The following is a 19,608-nucleotide window of genomic DNA, read 5'->3' on the forward strand; positions in this document are numbered from 1 at the left end:
GAGCCATGCCGGACACACGGGCTGGTTACACCTGGCCCCAAGGAGGGCTCGGGCCTGGGGGCACCAGAACTTGGTTCTGAAGGGGCCGAATCTGAGAGTGTGAGACACATCAGTGGTAGCGTCGAGTCAGAGACTGGACAGAAAAGTCCGCAACGTGGGAGGCAGGTCCCGGATGGAGATACAAATTTGGGAGTCGGCATATGGATGACATTTGAAGCCGTGAGGCGGCCGATGCGTGAGTGTAGTGACACACAGTGGGGAGAGAAGGACCGGCCAAGGGGCCGAGGAGAAGCCAGTGGCGGCACCCTGGGTACCACAGGGAGGGAGCGACTCTGGGCGGCTCCGCGGTGCTGGGTGCTGCCACGGGTGGAGGACGAGCAGGGCTGGGGCTGGCCATCACTGGCAGCCACGTGGAGGGCACCTTCCCCCGGGCGCGGGGCCGCAGGTTCCCGGGGGGCAGACAGGCAAGGACGAAGAGCCCCTGATGAGTTTTGCCGGAGACGGGGAGCAGCGCACATGCAACGCCTACAGGACGCCTGCGCCACGAGGGCCCTGGGGACACAGAATCACGTGGCTCCACCCTGGCCACCCTCAGGAGCCGGTGACGCAACCCGTCAACACGCACGAAACCTGAGCTGAGCTCAACACAGGGCTCGGCTGAACCCGGGGGGCCCGGGAGCTCCACCCGCCCGTCTCCGCTGCAGCCGTGGACGGCTCTTCCCGCCCCCACAGAGCCTCTGAGACGTCCTGGGGCAGGGAGGGCAGAGATGCGCACATTCTGTCAGGCCTACACCTAGGAACACATCCTGGGTTGTGGGGTCATTGCAACCCAGCCGAGGGCCAGTAGGAACCATCTGAGGCTGGACACTTCTGGCACGACGGGGGCCCCGGACGGTCTCAGCCGGAGGGTATTTGCGAGAAGGGCCGGGGAGGTTTGGGCTCAGTGCGGCGGCACGGGGGCGTAGGGGCAGCGGCCTGGACACTGTCAGGGTGCTTGGACAGCTTTAGGGCTGGGCATCCTCGTAGATCGTCCACAGAAGGTGGGGGGTAAAGTGGGTGCAGAGCTGTGACTGGCAGAGCCGGGCAGGGGGAGTCTGGCCATTTGGGCTTGGACAACACTCGTGACGTGCCACGGAGGGCTCTTGTCTCTGTCTTGGCCCATCACGGTCGGACGTGGGTGTTCTGTGATATCGTTTACGTGCCACACAAGAGCGCCAGGGCCCGGTCGCGTGCCAAGCCAGCTCCAGACGTGAAGGCTGGGCTCTCTCTGCCACGTCCCGCCGAGCAGCTTCTGAAGTGGTTGTGTGAATTCACACTCCCTCTGCCCGGGGCGTACAGAGCAGGTGCACACTGCAGATACTCAGCTCGCTGAAGGAGGTGACGGGCACACACCAGAGCCCGTGCTTCAGAGAGACGGTCCTTTCCCAGGAACAGTGAGCACCCCCGGCACCCGGACGTTGGATCCCGGCACTGTCCCCTCCCCGACAGAAAGACCCGGGCTCCCTGGAGAGCTGACTGACTCCAGCACCGGGCCAGGGGACAAACCTTGTGGGGCCAGAAAGGAAGCGCTCAAAAGGCTGCAGGAACAAGAGAAGGGCGACAGGGCGTGCCAGGGGCACGGGAGCCAGCCGAAGGCCGGGCCGGAGCTACAGCAACAGAAGTGACAATGAAGTCACACTGGATTATAACCCAAGTGCCCGACCTACACCCTTGCGTCCACACTAATATACGTGAATGGCCCAACAACCACACAAATGGGGAGGAGAGACAAATCTGCACAGAACGTAGACGTCTCCGCCTCCAGGATGGGGGCCTGACACCCACCCCCTAAGCGTGGGTGGTGTGTGGGGACTGCCGACAGGACAGTCCCTGACGGCGGACCCTCCTGAGTAGGAGGCCGCAGCCACGGGGACAAGGTCAGAGCCCCGCTGGGCTCCTCCCACAGACCCAGTGGGACCCCGACATGCTACAAAAACACCTGACCAGCTATCCTCGAAACCACCGAGGTCATCAAAAACCAGGAAAGGCTGAGAAACTGTCGTGGCCCAAGAAATGTAAAGAAAGACACGTCATGTGGAACCACGGAACAGAAGAATATCAAGTACAGACGGGAAACCTGAATCAACTATGGGCCTCCATTACTCAGTTGTGACTGTTAACTCGATTGGCCACGGGCGCCCAGATCACGCACTCTCCCGGCGGGTCTGGGCGTGTTTCGGGTGATGCCAGCACTGCAGTCCGTGGATTCAGTAAAGCCGACCCCCAGCCCAGCGAGTGTGGACATCGACCAATCCACCGAGGCCCTGATGGAGGAAGGGTGGACTCTCCCTTTGTTCCTGCCTCACCTTCCGGGACGGCTCGTGTCATGTTCTGCCCTCGGACTGGGAGCTGCCCACGGACGCGGACTCTGTTCCCGGGGTCGGCCGGCCCACGGCTGACTGGATCCTGCTTGGCCTGGGTAACTGTGCGAGCCCCCCGGTCTAAATAAATCCCCCGATACGCACACACACCCCCGCATGCACGTGCACACACGCACACACCACACTCCTGTTCTGCAAGTGCACCACCTCCCCCCCCACAGCCCTACTATGGGGTCAGGTCACGGTGGGCTCACCGGGTGTGGCTGTCTGACCCTCCACCCCAACACAAGACACTGATGTTCGTGGAAACCCGTGGTGACGGCTCGTCGCACTGCCTTCAGACTGTGCTGCAAATCTATAATATTCTCTCTCTCTCTCTGTTTTTTTTTTTTAAGTAGGCGTCATGCCCCTGAGATCAAGACCTAAGCTGAGATCAGGAGTTGGACGCTCAACCCACTGAGCCACTCAGGGGCCCCTAAAATACTCCAAGTTTACAAGAAAAAAGTTTTGAAAAAGTAACACATGCTTCATATGGATCCAAGCGTGGATTGGAAGGCGATACGGAAAACTGCAGGTGGTTGTTATATTAGTGCTGAGGTTACATAAGACGCTGAATTTCTTAATATTTTTTCTTGTCACTTTTTGTTATATAATAAGAAGCTATAAAGTTTAAAAAAAAAAAAGGAGCATCCTGGAAACAGCGTCTGGTGGCTACACGAGCAGCCACGTAATTTGTCACACAAACCAGGACACGTCTGAGAGTGACAGGGAGGCCGTTCATCACCACGCCCGACCAACCAGCAGGAACCGGAGTCGTGCGGGGTACAGGGTCGTAGCTGCGTCCTCCCTAAATCCCTGCGCATCGTGGCCCCAGAGCAGAGCCGGGTCAGTGGGGAGGCTTTGTCAGAGGCACCGAGACGTGCACATTGGTGTCCGGGGGCCCTTCTCAACCTTCTCGACCCTGCGAGCCCGCACAGCCAGCTCACCCATGGCTGACCACGCACTCTTGCCCGAAGCACCCTACAGGGGTGGGGGGAGGGCCACCCCAGGTTTTCCAGCTGCTGTATGCGCCACGGGGCCGCCAGCACAGGCATGAACTGCTCGCGCACGTGTGGACGGGGACCCCCTCTCTTTGTGGCTTCCTTCCTGTTTCCCTGTCCCCCGCCCTCCCAGTCATGTGCTAATTTTGCAAAGCATCCTTTCTGCCAAGGAGCTAAAATACAATTTCAGAAACACACGACGACCTTGATTCTAGAAGAAAAGGAGAAAACAAAAGAATTGGGGACAAAGGAGAGACACGACCCAGGACAGCCCAGGTGGGTCCCTGTGAGCTTCCCGGAAAAGTCCCCAGGGCCAGGTGGGTCACAGGCGCTGGCAGGTGCACAGCCCGCAGGCTGCCTGGGCTCCATTCTTCACACTCAGGAGGCGCTCGCTTCCCCTCTTTCTTCCTGTTTGTTTCCGAGACGGACGGCACTTCCCCGGAGGCTGAGTTTCGAGGCAGAGAACCGAATTCCACGAGTGTCCCAGTGATTCCCGGGGCTCTGACACAGCGACTGGCTCTGCTGGGTGGTGCTGGGTCCTCTTGCCACACTGGCACCCTGCGTGGCCCCGGAGTCGAGGTGGCCGAGAGGGCGCTCACACAACACAGGGAAGGCAGGCCTCTTCCCGAGGTGGCCGCGGGCAGGCACGCTGAGGGACTTCCGGCTCGTCCCGGCTGGCCACCCCCGTGTGCGTGCTCTCTCCTGAGCCTGAGCGGGACCTGCTCCAGCCACGCAATGCGGCAGAGGGACAGGGTGCCCGTCCACACCCACCGCGTGCCTCAGCCTCCGTGTGCTGGGCTCCATTGGCCTCGGCGCTCTCGGGAGGAAGTCCCACTCCCCCACGGCAGACACCTGCGGACACGGAGGAGCCCCGAGACCACGGACGATAGGCCCACACAGCCGCTGGTGATCCCTTCAAAGGGTGGGGCCCGATTCCCTCCCCTTGAGTGTGGGCTAGACACGGTGACCCACTTCTGGCAAGTGGCCTAAGGCGCCAGGGACAGCATGTGACTTCGGAGTGTGGCTTCCTCCTCTCTCCCGGCTCGCGGAGAGGCTGGCCGCCGTGGCGTGAGGCCACGCAAGCAGCCCCACGGAGAGGCCCACGCGTTGAGGGGTTGGCGCGGGAGCAGGGTCCCCGCCCGTCAAAGCTGCAGACGGTGCGGGTGCGGCCACGGCTCCCGGCTCCTGGGGGGCCCGGAGCCAGACACACACGGGAGAGCCGCTCCCGACCCCCCAACTCACAGAAATGGAGGTGACGGCACGTCTTAAGGCCTGAGGTTTCGAGGTGGTTTGCTACGTCACAGAGAACAGGAACAGATAACACACAGCAGGCGACAGCGTGAGCCGCGACCCCCGGGGATGTGACGTTCGGCCTCCAGGCCTCTGAGCCGTTCCAGCTGGGAATGAGGCACCGTGTACGTGAGCAAGGGAGCCACCGCGGATGTCCTGGGGGACCCGTCCCCACCGGACCCTGGCCAGTCACGAGAAATAATAAGGACAGGTGGTGTTAAGTCACTGAGCTTTGGGGCCCTTCGTCGCCGCAGATGAGTAACTGACGACGGGCCCCGCGGCCACAAACAGCGTCCAGTCTGAGAGACTGGGTGCTGAGACCCTGCCCCGCCCCCAGGGCTCCGGGTCGCACGTGGCCAGCCAGGTCCCAGGAGAGGCCCGGGTCCTGGGGGAGGCAGCCGACGGCACAGCAGACCCCTCCTCGCCCCGACGCTGCCACAGGCGCGAAAGAACAAAGGCCACGCTTGCAAAGGCCCGAGTGTCTGTGCCAGGCCTGACACGCTCCCAAGGAAATCGCAAAGTCGTCTATTTCTTGCTTTTGTGACCAGTTCCACCTCACGCATACAAAGTATGAGGAGTCATGATGTGAATTCTGAGAGCAGAGACCTTTCTAAAGTCAACTTCTGAAATCGCTGTGAGAAATTGAATGTGCTCAGCTCTATTTTTAATAAATTGGGGGCGACACTGACTCCCACCCACACCAGCTCCTCGGTTTCGGAGCCTAGATAACAGCCAGCCAGGATTTCGCAGGATCGACGCGGGCCTGTGCCGGAGCCTCCGTGGGCTCCCAGGCACACGCGGGACGTGGCGGGGGGAGGAGGGGCCTTCCCACAGCTGAGTGAAGCCAGGCAGGGAGAGCCCCCAGCGGTCAGCTGCCTTGGTTTTTAAAGTAATAGATTTTAGGTCAATGACGAAAAACATTTTTTGATGAAGCAGGCATCCCAGATTTTAAAAATAACAATAATTGTATTAATTACAGCTTCTCCCAAGTTGTCTCAAATTCTGATCATGGAAATCACTCCGTGTTTGGATCCAGCCAGTGTTTGGGGAAGCAAAAAGTAGCCCAGTGTCCTGCGGGGGCCCGGCCGGCTCGCACCCCGAGAGGAGCTCGGTGTCCACCCGCCTTGGGGAGAAGGAGCAGAACGGAGGAGGCCTGCGCGCTGGACGGCGAGGACTGACCGTTTGTGGGAACACCAGCCAGCAGGAGGAGCGCTTACCGAAGCTGTGTTTGTGTCCGTGGTCACACACAGGTTGCGGAGCGAGGCAGGTGTGAGGAAACACACGGTCGACCTATTCGAAGTAAGGAAGAACGACGTGCACAGGAAGGACAGGGACCCCAGCCCCAGGGCCAGGCCCTTCACTAAGGTCAATGCCACATTTGACTGAGCTTCCTGTGGACGGGGAGCCGGGCACAGGCCCTTAAAATAAGAACCAACCGGCCCCAAAGAGGACCAGAGGGGCTGTCCCGGGCCCCCCAGGAGGGCAGACGGCTCCCGTCAGCCCCCCAGCAAGGCCCTCGGGTGTGGGGCTGGACCGCCATGCTCCCAGCACACACCGGAGGGGAGCCAAGCGACCTCTGGGACACGCGAGCCCTCGGCACCCGCCAAGCAGCCGGCTCTGGGACCAAGGACACGCACAGAGGATCGGGGAGCACCTAGGTGTCCCTTAGCAACCCCCACTGGTACACTTGCCCGGCACGCCTGGGGAGGGATCAGAAGGAAGACGCCAAGTCCCCACTTACGAGAAAGGAAGGCGGTGGAAATGTGCTGTGGTTACGTGTGCCCCAGGCCGTACCTGAGACAGATCACGAAGAAATAAAGACACAACTGAAGGAGACACGGGGCCATCTCATAACCAGCAGCTTCCCGGTTAGAGCCAGCTTGTGTCCAGGGCCGGTGTGGGCTCCCGTCCAATGCCCGTCACCCAGTGCGTCGAGCCCCAGGGGACTCTGCCCTCAGCATCTGGGCCTGCTAAGCCCTCCGAGCCCAAGGTGCGTCCCAGGGTGGGCGGCAATGGGACCGCCTGGGAGCCGGTTGGCAATGCAGACCCTTGGGCCCCACCCCAGACCTGCTGAGTCGGAATCTGCCTCTTCACAAGGCCCCCCGGGGGGGTTGGGGCCCAGGACGGCTGGGCCGCCCTGACCCTGTTCAGAATGAGTGCCCCTCCACGGCTTTGCCACCCCCAGACCCTCATCCTCAGACAAAAATTACCCCCGCGCATTCGTACATTACTTCTCAACTGGAAAGCTGGGTGGTTAAATCTTTAAAAGAAAATCGGCTTACTTATAGCACTTTAAAACACACAACCAGATGGACAGGCGTGCAGAGATGACGTGACGGTAGGTCCCAAGTCCATTCTGAGACCAGCCTTGTCAGCCACGGGAGAGAAACACGTCAAGCTCCAGGGCTGCCTAAACACCCTCCAGGACGCCCAGAACCCCAGAACCCCAGAAACCCAGGAACGAACACGCAAGGGGGCTTTCCAAAGGGGCCACATGCCCTCCTACCCAACCTGAACCAAATGCCCGCCCCACACCAAGGGCCTCTGCATTGCCTCTACCAGCTGGTCAAGGACCCCAGGGTCCCAGGGTCTGCACCCACAGGGCTTCTGGCCACCAAGGCCCCTGCCACGTGGGGAGGGTGTGTGAACCGCCATTAGCCCGAGTCTGGGTCCCACAGGGAGCCACCGCCCAGCCCCCCCACCCCTTCTTCCCGGTCAGGAGGGAAGGAAAAAGGTACTTCCTGAAACTCAAGTCTATGCCCCCTGCAAACAGACTCTTAATAAGGAAGGGCCGGACTGACCCCCACAAGGGTGGCCCCATGAGCACTAGCAGGCCGCCACCCGTGTGCCCCACCCACTGCTCTTGGCCCTGCAACACAAAGGAAAAGTGGGGCACACGCACCGTAGAGTAGTGGACAACCCTTCTTTGCTGCTCGTGTGACTGGCCACCCAGAAAGCCCAAGCGCAGAAATCAAAACCCTGGGAACCAGCAAGGGTCTCAGCAGAGCGGCCATTTCCAGGATGAATAGTTTCAAAAGTAAAGTTCCGGGGTGCCTGGGGGGCTCAGTTGGTTGAGCGTCTGACTTCGGCTCGGGTCATGATCTCGCAGTCTGTGGGTTCGAGCCCCCCCGTCGGGCTCTGTGCTGACAGCTCGGAGCCCGGAGCCCGCTTCGGATTGTGGGTCTCCCTCTCTCTCTGCTCCTCCCCACTCGTGCTCTGTCTCTCTCTCACACCCAAAAAATAAACATTAAAAAAATTTTTTTAAACAATGAAATAAAAAGTAGAGTTTTCCTTCATTCCAGCACTAACCAGTGCAGAAAGATCCTGTTCACAGTTCACCGAAGCCCAGCAGCGAACACACAATAAAGGGCATTTAAACTTAGAAGCACCCTAAGTGAGCCCACAGGAGGAAGACCTTCTCGCTGCCATCAGATGTTGTTCCAAATGGATTGGAAGTTTCCATATGAAGTATTGGAAGGCAGCGCAGGTGCAGGTTTAGAAACTGGGAACGGACGACAGTAACACGACACCAAGGCCAGGACCTGCCAGGAAGGAAGCTATTGATGAATCCGACCACACAAAAATTAAACACATCCGTACCAAGAAACCCCCAGCAACACTGCAAGATAGGTGGCAAATGTGCATAGGGGCTGTTTGCGGGTGAGGCTGTGTGCACGCGGAACGGTGAAAAGAAACAGGACGGCAAAGGTCCCCGTGGGAGGCACGCGATTCACAAGAGACAGCCGCCCCAGAGATAGAAAGCAAAGAGATTAATTACCAGTGCCATTGGCAGAGAAACTCCAAGCATTAATACAATCTTTACCTTGCGGACCGTCAAAAGTGTAAAACATCTCCACCAGCCCAACTTGGTGAGGACTCAGGGAAAGAGGGCTTTGGAGCACACAGCGAGAACAAACCACCACGGCCTTCCGTCCCGGCTGCTCCGTGGAAGTCTCTGCCCTCTCGCCCCTCCCCTGGGTCCCTCCTGCCATTCAGTTTACTTATTCACATTTCCTGTCCGCTGTCGGTCTCCCCACTGTCCCCCGCCGTCTGGTTACCCTACACGCAGCAGCCATACCCATTTGGTCACCAGCGGGTAAGGCGCAGCCCCGACGGCAGCTGGCTCACAGAGGGCCGTTCGAATTGAGGCCAGCCGGGCAGACGTACCAAGATGCCTTGGGTGGACACTCTTGCGTGTGTCATTCCCAAGGGCATGAAGCTGAATGCACAGAGACGCTTGTGCTGAGCTGTTTATGATATTCACAGACAGGGAAACACCCCAACGTCCTACGATAGGAAATGAAGTGAATAGGCAATGTGGTATCTACACAGAGGAATTGTCTACACAGAGGAGAGCCGAAAGGCAGGGACTCTGGGACCCGACGACCCATCAAAACCACCAGCAGGGCCTAAAGACGTAGCTGTGCTGAGCTCTGCCTCCACCCCCACCCCACCCGCACCCATCCCGACAAACTCAACTTGAATCTCTGGGGGGTGGGGCCCAGCCAGCCTGGTGTTTAAGGGCACCACGGAGTCTAGCTCGTGGCCACTTTTGAGGACCACGGTGGCAAATCTAGCCAACAAATGATGCTGTAGATCTATCAGGTATCTGCTACATATCGCTGAGTAAAAAAGCAGGTTACGACAGATCCACATACGGAACACGCTCCCATTTCCGTATCAGAGGGAAAAAGTGTGCTCCCACACGGCTGCACGCGTGAGAATGCCCCTAGGGCAAGGCTGCAGAAGACGTCCACCGACGTGTTCGCCACGGCGGCCTCTCGGGGCCAAGGATACACGTCTGAGTCTTCCCGTTGAGGACAATTTCAGGAAAAACAGGAAAGCATACACATTTATTTATTTTAATGCTTCTTTAATTAGAAAAAAAAAAAACCAAAGGCTTTTTTTTTTTTTTTTTTTTTGAAGAAAGGTGGCTTGAGAACCTGCTGGCCTCCTGTCCTGGCAGGCTGTCCACCCACCCAACAGACACGGGCGAGGCATTCTACGGTCTTCAAGGCTCCCTTATTCCCGGTTTTCTTGGGGGAAGCAAACCTTTGCAGTGACTAGGTACTTACTCCCCGCTACTAAGCTAATGCCACACTGGGCTTGAGAAGGCCAGGTGCCCCCCGGTTATGGAGCTGCTCAGCAGGAAGGAGCTGGAGCCCCAGCCCCCACCCCATGGCCTCCAGCTCAGCAACCGCATTCCACTCGGGGACACCAAGACAGTGAGAGATGAGGAGGCTGCGGGACGGCCGCAACTCTGGGGCAGAGAGCAGAAGAAAGGCGGGTCCCCAGCAGGGTTCAGCTCCGGAAATCCAGGGCTCCCAGAAGTGGGCGAGGGATCTGAGGCGTGGGGGCAGGGGCGCAGGGAAAGGGGCCCCGGTCCGGTGTGAGAGGCGCACAGAGTTTGAACACGCGGCTGGCACCCGCCAAGTGAGCACAGGGTTCTCGGCGCCGCAGGACCCACAGGGACGAGGACACTTAAGACTTTCTATATCACAACCACGCTTTTTAGCTGGGATTTACCTGGCACTCTGTTAAACTGCCCTCTTTTATTCTTTTTTTTTTTTTTCCATTTCTCTGCACACCAAACTTGATACATTAATCGGGAGTTTTAATCCAAAAAATTCATCAGAAGGGCTTCCGTTGCCATAGCAACCGTGCAGTCCCAGCAAATGCACGTCTCCAGCACAACTCGGCCGCCTCTTCCAGCCGGCTCTGCAGCGGGGCCGGGAAAGTCACGAAACCGCTGTCTGGAGGGGCCGGGAGAGAGCTGGGGTTCAGGGGCCACGGCTTGCGTCCCGACTCTCCTTCCTCCTTTCCGAACCCCACTCCTTCCATCTAAATCACGCCACGGACCTCACGCCAAGAGCTGCACAACATTCTCTCAGCAAACGTGTGCTGTGACTCTTGAGCCATATGTGTCCTGACAGTGACACGCAAACGTACGACAAAGTGGCTGCCGGCCTGGACATCGTTGCCGGCTGCCCAGCCCGGGCCCAGGCCTTGCCTCCCAGTCTCACCCAACAAAGTCCGGATAAGGCCCGATGGTGTGTTCAGTCTGGGGATGTGGCCACCGTGCCAAGTGATGAGCAACTGACTGACGGTCACACGTCCGAAACAGCAAGCACCTGTAGCCCGAGTGGGCACCCACTCCCACACACGTCCCCAGGAGCTGGCCCACGGCTGCTCACTCCAGGCAGGTGAGGAGGGGTGCAGGATGTGCTCGAGAAGTCTCAAGTCAGACTGTGCGCATCATAAACAGACCCTGTGCTCTTTTTCAATGATCCTTGAAGTCTGAGACACTGCACACCGTGAACAAACAGAAAAATCCCTCCTTGAAAAGCTGGAGGCAGCCCCTGTGCTACATCAATTCCTCTACGTTCACATGCTCTGCCTTGGGGAGCACGGGGCTAAGGTACGAAGAGAGCGGCCGGCCCTTGGCTGACACCAGCACGGGCTGAACTCAGCCGTCTTTCTCATCCCGCAGCCAGAGAAGCCACATGTAGGTAGACCTGCTTCCTCACTCGCTCCCAATTCACTCTGGGCGTTCTCTACTTTGAATATTTATGTCAAAAGCAAAAATGTATAACATACGAAACACTCACAGCAGTGAGCTCTGCGGCTCTCAAGTTCAGAACACACTGTACCGATGGGGTGGGTCCGGAATGCACCCATGCCTAGCCCCTGCTGAGCTGCGGAGCCGGCACCCCCCCCCCCCCAACCCCCCGGGGCACCTACAGCAGTCTCTCCACTGCTCTCTGACGATTGCCTGCACATCCACCACCACTGGCCTCAGGTCGTATTATTGTAATTTCCTATAACGCTTAAATTATTTATCAGAATAAATAGCTCGGGCTCTTGTGCTGAGCTGTGCTCTAAAATTATAAAAGACCCATCATACCTCTGCAGGCTGCCTACAAATGAAAAATGCATATTTCAACTATTTTAAGAAAATGTCAGAAAACATCAAGTGTGTCATCATTGTACCATTTAAATTATCTGCACGACATCTGTAAAAAGAGCTGTATGCTTGCATGTGAATTTATCACAGTGCCCCAAAGGCAGACCTTCCCTGCAGGTGCTAAGTCAACGGTGGCCCATCACTCCTTTCCACTGGCGCCGCCTCCGCATGGCCACTCAAGAGATACCTCCCCTGGGTCAGCAGCTGTACCTGCAAGGGGACCTGAGAGGAAACTCTCAAAGGCAGTTCCCAAAGGGCAGGTCTTTGCACAAAGGCAAAGCCGTCTCCCCCACTGCACACCTGCGTGCAAAGACCGGGCACGGGGCGGCCACGCCACGCCACGCCGTCACCAGGCAGAGCTCCCAGGGCCAGGGACCCCGCGCCACCTGTGGGGCTGGCCTCTCTCCCTTCGCAAACGCGGCACAGTACAGGTGCAGAGCAGACCAAGCCTGCACAGCGCCCCTGAAAGGAAACTGGAAACACACACAGCCGTCGCCACAGTACGTGGCTAACCCCGGGGCCACTCCGACCACGGACCCTCTCCCCAAAGGGCGGGCCCAAGCCTGTTCCGCCCGCCGCGCCGCCACTGGACACGGAGGACGCAGGCTGGAGCCCTGGATGCGCGTGGGCGCCGCAGGCACCACGAGCGAGTTTCCTCGGAAACCGAGCCGACCCGGGACGCCGTCCCACCCGGGCGGCCGCGGTGTCTGAGCGCGAGGAAAAGCTCCCGCCGCGGCCGCCCCGCGAGAGCGCGCACGGTGTCCGTGCGGCGCGGGTCCCCACGCTGCCCCCGGGAGCGGCCCGGGGGGCCCCCCGCGCTCACCGTCCTCCTTGTCGTCAAACACCGGCCTCCGCGCCGTGGCCGCCGACAGGGACGAGCCCATCCTCTTCTTCCACTTGCTCCACGGAAACAGGGGGCGCGGCTGCGCGCGGGCATCGCTCGCGTCCCGGGCCCGGGGCTGGCCTGCGGCGGGCGGCGGCGGGACCGGGGGCGCGTCGGGGCCCGGGGGGCGCGCGCGGCCGGGGGGCGGCGAGCCGGGGGGCGCCGCGGCGCTGCTGCCTCTGCGCTCCGCGCCGCTCCTCATGGCCGGGCCTGGGTGCGCGCCGCGGCCGCAGCCGGGGACATGGCCCGCCCGCCGGGCGGGGAGCAGGGGCGGCGGCCGGAGCGGCTGGCGGCGCTCTCCGTGCGCCCCGGCCTCGGCGCTGGCTGCCGGCGCGCGCGGGGGTGGGGCCGGGGCGGGGCCGGCGGCGGGGGGCGGGGCCTGGGGGCGGAGACCCGGCGGCCGGCCCTGGCGGTGGCGCGCCCCGCCGAGGGCCCGCCGCCCACCTCGAGCGGGGCCTGGTCTGCGCGGATCCTGCGGCGGCGGCACCGACTAGGAGGCGGGGACACGGGCGAGGGAGGGAAGGCCACGATCCCCTCCGGGTCTCCCGAGAGGACGGGAACGGCCCCGCTCGGCAAGGCGGCGGGGACTCGGGGTTCCCCTTGGGTGTCCCCACCCCCGCCGCCCTCGCGAACAAAGCCGGCCACCGGATGTGGGGCGGCCTTCAACTTCATCGTGAGGCTCTGCGCTTCGCCAGGCCGCGAGCGGGGCCGGGGAAGGGCGGCGGGGGCCAAGGCTGGGTAGGGGTCAGAGCGTGCAGGGGAGGGAGAGGGCGGGGCGGGCCGCGGGGCCTGGTACTTCAGCCCCTCCGCCAGCGGTCTGAGGGGAGGGAGCCTGGCTGCCAGCGCGCGCACTCACGGACTCGTGCACCCGCGCTCTCGGGGTCTCCTTGGCAGGGTCCCCATCCTCCTCTCGGTGAGGCCTGCCGGACGCCCATCCGGAGCTGGAGCCCCTGGCGCAGGTGCACTCCGCGAGCCCTCCCAGGAACCGTGTGCCCGAGTTGCCCAGAGTCCCCTGGCCCTGCCCGGGTCCGACGAGGGCCTTGGCGCTGACCGCGGGGTTCTCCACGGCCTTCGCGGCGTATTTGGGGAGCGCCACGCACAGCTTAACCTCGGTGAGTCTCCACCCCTGCTCGCAAGGCCACGTGAGACCGCGGGAGTCCAGCGCTGGGCACAGCGGACGCCCTAGGAGACGGTTCTCAGGAGTGCCAAGCCTCCTGCACCTTAGACTTTGTCACTGAAGAATCATTTCTGTGATGGGTTGGCTTTTGGAGGCCTTAAGTTCTGCCTGGTAGCCAGGCCCAAAGCCCGGTCATTGCTTCCTTCCCCGAGAGGTCGTGGAGGGGCCTTCTGCTTCCCCACAATGCGATGGACCCCCCCTACCTCCCCCTCGCTCCCCGCTTGCAGGTCCTGCAAGGCCCTGCGGATCTCGCCGCTGCTGCCCTCCGTCCACGCACATCCTTCGGCCACCCTGGGCTCTGCCCTGTCTCTACCCCCCAACCCCAGGTTGTGGTACTCAGTCTATCCCTCACCACTCCGGTCTCTTTCCATGGTTGGCTACACTTGTACCCCACCCCACCTTTGAAATTCAGCGTGGCTCCTTGACCTGCTTGACCAATGAAGTGAGAACTGTGGTGAGCTGTATAACACAGGTGTGGGGCTGGCCATACATATCCCCTTGGCTAAGAGGAAGCCCCCATCACTGGGGACACTTGCAGAGCAGCCCCAGGCTTGTAGGACAGGTGTTGGGCCATTGAGATGGGGGAGGGGCGCATTTTTGCTCCAGCAGAAGCCGGGTTAGTCCCACTGCCCACCTCGCCTCTTCGTAAACAGTCCTTTTATGGAACTCTGAGCTGCCCTGCTGGGAAGCAGATACCAGCACTGGCCCCGGGAAACAGGAAACAAGTTCAAAGGGGATTCTGATCCTGGGGCGCTCACCGCTCACCGACGACGTGGAGGGTCCCGGCAGGAGATGGGAAGCAGACCATCCCTGGCTGTGGGCCACCAGCACTGACTCTGCTGGGACCAAACAGAGTCCCAAACACGGTGGCAGGCAGGAGTTTGGGGGATCAAGTGCTGGGATGGTTGGCTGCCTGGCTTCTGATGACCACAGAGAGAATCATCAGAGAGGGGAACGCACAGCAGAGGGGCCGGAGCCCCATGGTGCATTGGAGGGAGCCCTTCACCCTCTGGGATGGTACCAGGTCTGAACACAGGCTCGCGCATCAGTTCCCAGGGCCGCTGCAAGAAAGCACCGCAAAGTGGTGGCTGCAAACCACAGAAGTGGATTCTCCCACAGCCCTGGAGCGGAGCCTGTTCCTTCTGGAGGTACTGAGAGGGAATCCGCCCCTTTCTGGGCTTCTGGTGGGCTCCTGGCAATCCTACGTGACCCTTGACTCGCAGGGGCGTCACTGCACTCTGCGTCCATTGTGACCTCATGTTTCACCTGCGTGTCCTCACCTCTTCTTTCCTTATGAGGCTTCAGGGCCCACCTTAATGCAGGCTGACACCATCTCGAGACCCTTAATTACACCTGCAAAGACCGTCTTTCCAAAGACGGTCCCATTCATAGGTTCTGGGTGGACATATCTTTTGGGGGGCCACCATCAAACCTACCGCAGTCCACGGTTGGGTCCTCCAACATCTGTGTCCATCCTGTGTGTAGAATACCCCGCTCAGCACTGCGGCGTGAGCTCCAGGCCTAAAATGCCACCTAAGCATGATCAGCTCACGAGTCCCAAGGGTCACCATGTCTCTCAGGTGCTAGTGACACTCTGGGTGTGGCGCATCCCAAGGCAGAATTCCTCTTCATCTGTGCAGCTGGAAAACAAGATACCTGTTTCCCAAATACATGGGCAGGTCGGGCGCAGGACAGACCTTTCCATTCCAAAAAGAGAACGTGGAAGAAACAAAGGGGTCACCACTCCCAAGTAAACTCAAAATGCAGCAGAGAAAATTCCGTTAAGTTTCAAGACCCGAGAAGAATCCTCTGTGACTGGAAGCCCCGTCCTCAGAGCTGTGTTCTTCCTTTATCCTGATGGGTTGCACGTACCTGCAGCTCACCAGACCTGTCAGCCCCTTTCCTGCTTATAGAACTTTCTAGAAAGTCTGATAGCACTCTTTCACTCCGCCCTGAATCTGTTGCTCTCAGTGCCGACGAGCGGTGCATCTGCCGGCACAGCATTCGCAGACACACACGGGGCTCCCTTAAATGGGGGGGGGGGGCAGTGAGCCCACCTTTCCCGCTGGGCTCTGCTGCGACGGCTGAGTGACTTAAGAGTCGCACACCAGCCTCTCCGGCAAGCGGCTGTGCAGCCACACCCTTGGCCCTCTGTTTCCAACATGCTTTTCCAATAGGCAATTTCCTAATTTTAGTGTTCTTTGCAATCCAGATAGGCCCAAATCATTAAGCGCTGGTTCACTTTTGCTTAAGAGACTTTCCTCAATTTATCTCTTTTCTCTCACATTCTACTATGAGCAGCAAGAGGAAAGCAGCCCACGCCTTTAACACTTTGCGTATAAATCTCCTCAGCCAGTATCCAAGTTCATCACCTGCAAGGCGTTCTGCCTGACATCAGAATGCAGTCCGGCCCAGTTTTCTGCCACTGCACCACCGGGCTCGTTGCCCTGGTTTCCAGTAGCACGTTCCTTGTTTCCATCGGAGACCCCACCACCTTTAATGCTCACCTTGCCACCAACAAACATCCTGCTCATGGTGGTGTGTGTCCTGTCCGAGGGCAGCATTCCCTTCGTCCTCAGTCCTCACCAGCCCACCCTGACGGGCCATATTTCTACCAACTGTCTCTTCAGGGCATTTCGACTGGGTCTCCTGGAATTAATGTCAGTTCAGAGCTGGTGTTCAGTAGTCCCCAAATGTCTGATTATGTCCTCCCCCCCCACCCCCACCTCCAGTGCTCAGTTACCCTGGTAGAAGGCCATCAGTCCCTTCGGGGAAGGCCGGGAGAAAGATAAGCAGTATACATTTTTGGTAGTGTCCCAGAGTCCTTCTTTGAGGGGGCCCTTCCATTCAAGGGGCCCTGGGTTTGTTAACCAGCTCTGGTCTGGAAACTGTTGAGGGGCCATGGCTCCCTGTTTTTATGATTCAGGTTGTTCACTTGACCTAGAACTTCTCTGCTAACACAGGCTTCCTGTCTACTCTACTTCCGGGAACATCGCGACTGACCAGCCAACACCACAGGTCTGCTCAAGTCAGACTTGGCCTCTGCTGTGCATCACGGCCACCATGGCCACCTTGCTCGTGGTGGTGGAGTGCCTCCTGTCATCATCCACTGGGGAAGAGTTTAGTTCATTTTGGGGTGTATGTCTTATTGGGTGGAATTATGATCTCATTATGTGTTTGTTTGGAGACCAAGTGTCGTTTAAAGAGGTGTGTATGATGTCAGGTCGGCAAGGGGTGGGCTTGTGATGGTTAATTTTCTGTGTCACCCTGCCTAGGCTTGGGAAGCCCAGAGAGCTCGCAAAACATTATTTCTTGGTGAGTCTGTGAGGGTGTCTCTGGAAAAGACTGATATTTGAGTTGGTAGACTGAACAAAGCAGACTATCCTCCCCGCCATGGGTGGGCAGCATCTAACCTGCTGGGGGCCTGAATTCTCTCTTCTGGAGCTCGGCTGTCCTCAGACACTGGATGGAGCTCCTGGCTCTCGGGCCTTCCGACTCTAGGACTTAAACCAGCTACCCACTCCACCCCTCGTAGCCCCTTCCCTGGTTTGTAGGCCTTTGGCCTTTAGACTGGGAAGTAACACTCCAACTCCGGTTCTCCGGCTTGCAGGTAGCAGATCCCAGGGTCCCTCGACCTCTGTAACCATAGGACCCGGCTTCGGTGACGAACCCCCGCATATATACCTCTACATATCCTATTGATTCCGTTTCTCTGGGAAACCCTGACTCGTACAACAACCCAAGAAGAAAACAATTCCCAATGGTGGTAGATTTAAATCCTCCTCTCTCTCTCCAATTGATAGAGCAAGTGCACACACACAAGTCTGAGGAACACCGTCACCCAACTTGCCCTAACCAACCTCTAGAGAACATTATAAACTCACTGGCATATTACACATCATTTTCAAGCGTGCAAGGGACATTCATGGAGATAAGTCATATCCTGGGACCAAAAAAGAAAAATGTTTCAGTAAATTTCAAAGGTTTAAAATCATACAGAATATGTTGCCTGAACACAATACATTAAAAAAGACACCAATGATAACAGATGTTCTAAAAGGCTGCACGCATTTGGAAATTATATGACAAACTTCCAAGTAATCCATGGACCACATAATAAATCACAAAGGGGATTAGAAAATATTTAAGACTGAATGAGTATGAAAACCAACATAACAAAATGTGTGGGATACAGCTATTTTTAAATGCTTATATGAAAAAAGTAAGCTTAAAATCAATGATCTAAGTTCTATCTTAAGAAGCTAAAAAAGGAAGAGTAATTTAAATTCAGTGTGAATAGAAGGAAAAGACATGAGAGCAGAAATCTACGAAACAGAACATGACAAATGATAGAAAAAGTCAATAAAGCAAATCATTGGTACTTTGAAAACAACCAGTAAAACTGATAAAACCCTACTATTATAGAATAAAAATAGAGCAAAAAAATTGCCACATCAGAATGGAAAAGGGGGTTATCACTACAGGGCCTAAGGAGATTAAAAGAATAATTAGGGGGGCACTGGGTGGCTCAGTCGGTTAAACGTCTGACTTCAGCTCAGGTCACGATCTCACGGTTCATGCGTTCGAGCCCCGCGTCAGGCTCTGTGCTGACAGCTCAGAGCCTGGAGCCTGCTTCGGAGTCTGTGTCTCCCTCTCTCTCTCTGCCCCTCACCTGCTCACACTCTATCTCTCTGTCTCTCAAAAATGAATAAACATTAAAAATAATGTTAAAATAAATAAGGGGATATCGCAGAAATTTTGTGCCATAAATTCACAACTCAAATAAAATGGGAGAAGCCTTTTTAAAAATGCAGTTTATCGAGACTGATAGAATAGAGAATATGAATAGGTCATATGTGTGCACAAAATTGACTCTATATCTAAAAACACGCCCCCAAAGAAAAGTGTATTTGCTGGGACGACTGGATATCCGTATGAGAACAAGCTGACACCCTTACGCAGATACTAACTCAGAACGGATCGGAGGCCTCCGTGTGAGAGCTGACACCACAAGGTTCTACAAGAAAACATGGCGGACCTGCGTGACTTGGTTGGCCGAAGAGCTATCAGATGTGACACCAAAAGCTCAAGCTGTCAAAAAGCCCGTGTCTGTCTTCACCGAACTTAAAAACTCGCGTGCTTCAGAGACGCCATAAAGAAAACGAAAGGGGGAGGCACAGACCGGGAGGCAGCGATGCTAAGCTTACACTTCTGGCAAAGGACTTGGGCAGAGAATATATAATGACTCACGACTCAGTTATAAGAAAGCAAGCAACCCAGTTAAAAGGCGGGCAAAAGACTTGAACAGACATTTGACCGATTCATACAAACGGCTAATGCACACGTAGAAACGCACTCTACACCGTTAATCATCAGGCAGACGAAAATTCCAACCACGCTGAGATAGTACTTCATGCTCATTAGAAGGGCTATAATAAAAACCACACTCACTACTGCAGGGGAGGAAAAAACTTTCCCCGTATCTTCTCAGACCCAGTTTCTGGGGTGTGTGAATTAAAACGACGACAGAGTAATAGGAGGAAATGTTTGTTTTCTGTGCACAAGGGAGGCATCAGAGAAAAGACAAGAAAAGCTCAAAAAAGCTACTTGGCCTGGGGATTCATACGCCATTTTAACAAAGGGCAGTAAATTGTAGAGAAGTGACAAGAAAAAGTGCTTTGGGCTTCTAGGGATGGTAAGTTGGGGGAAGAAAAACATATGGGGGAAAGTACTGGAAGATAAGGTAATTTAGGAAGGTTTGTTATACAGACTGGAGTCAGCACCATCTCCAGAGCTGAGAGCGGTCTCCCCTCCCGGCGCGGGAGAGCGTCTTCGCGGAGGGACATCTGCTCCCTGACTTGGTGGTGGGGACACACTGTTTCTCAGCACCATTC

General features: G+C 57.5%; 1 protein-coding gene across 2 annotated transcripts in view; it reads right to left on the reverse strand.

Annotated features, from left to right (window-relative positions):
* Positions 1 to 12,848, reverse strand: part of STK32C (serine/threonine kinase 32C) — a 77,993-nt gene extending 65,145 nt beyond the window's left edge. For both annotated transcript variants that reach the window (XM_047825199.1, XM_047825198.1), the window contains exon 1: positions 12,478 to 12,848. In XM_047825199.1, coding sequence (XP_047681155.1) covers positions 12,478 to 12,739 — 262 coding nt within the window. In that variant the 5' untranslated portion in view covers positions 12,740 to 12,848. The remainder of the gene's footprint in view (positions 1 to 12,477) is intronic.
* Positions 12,849 to 19,608: the final 6,760 nt, after the last annotated feature.

The sequence above is a fragment of the Prionailurus viverrinus genome, chromosome D2 (genome assembly GCF_022837055.1).
Source record: "Prionailurus viverrinus isolate Anna chromosome D2, UM_Priviv_1.0, whole genome shotgun sequence".
In the NCBI taxonomy this organism is placed as follows: Eukaryota; Metazoa; Chordata; class Mammalia; order Carnivora; family Felidae; genus Prionailurus; species Prionailurus viverrinus.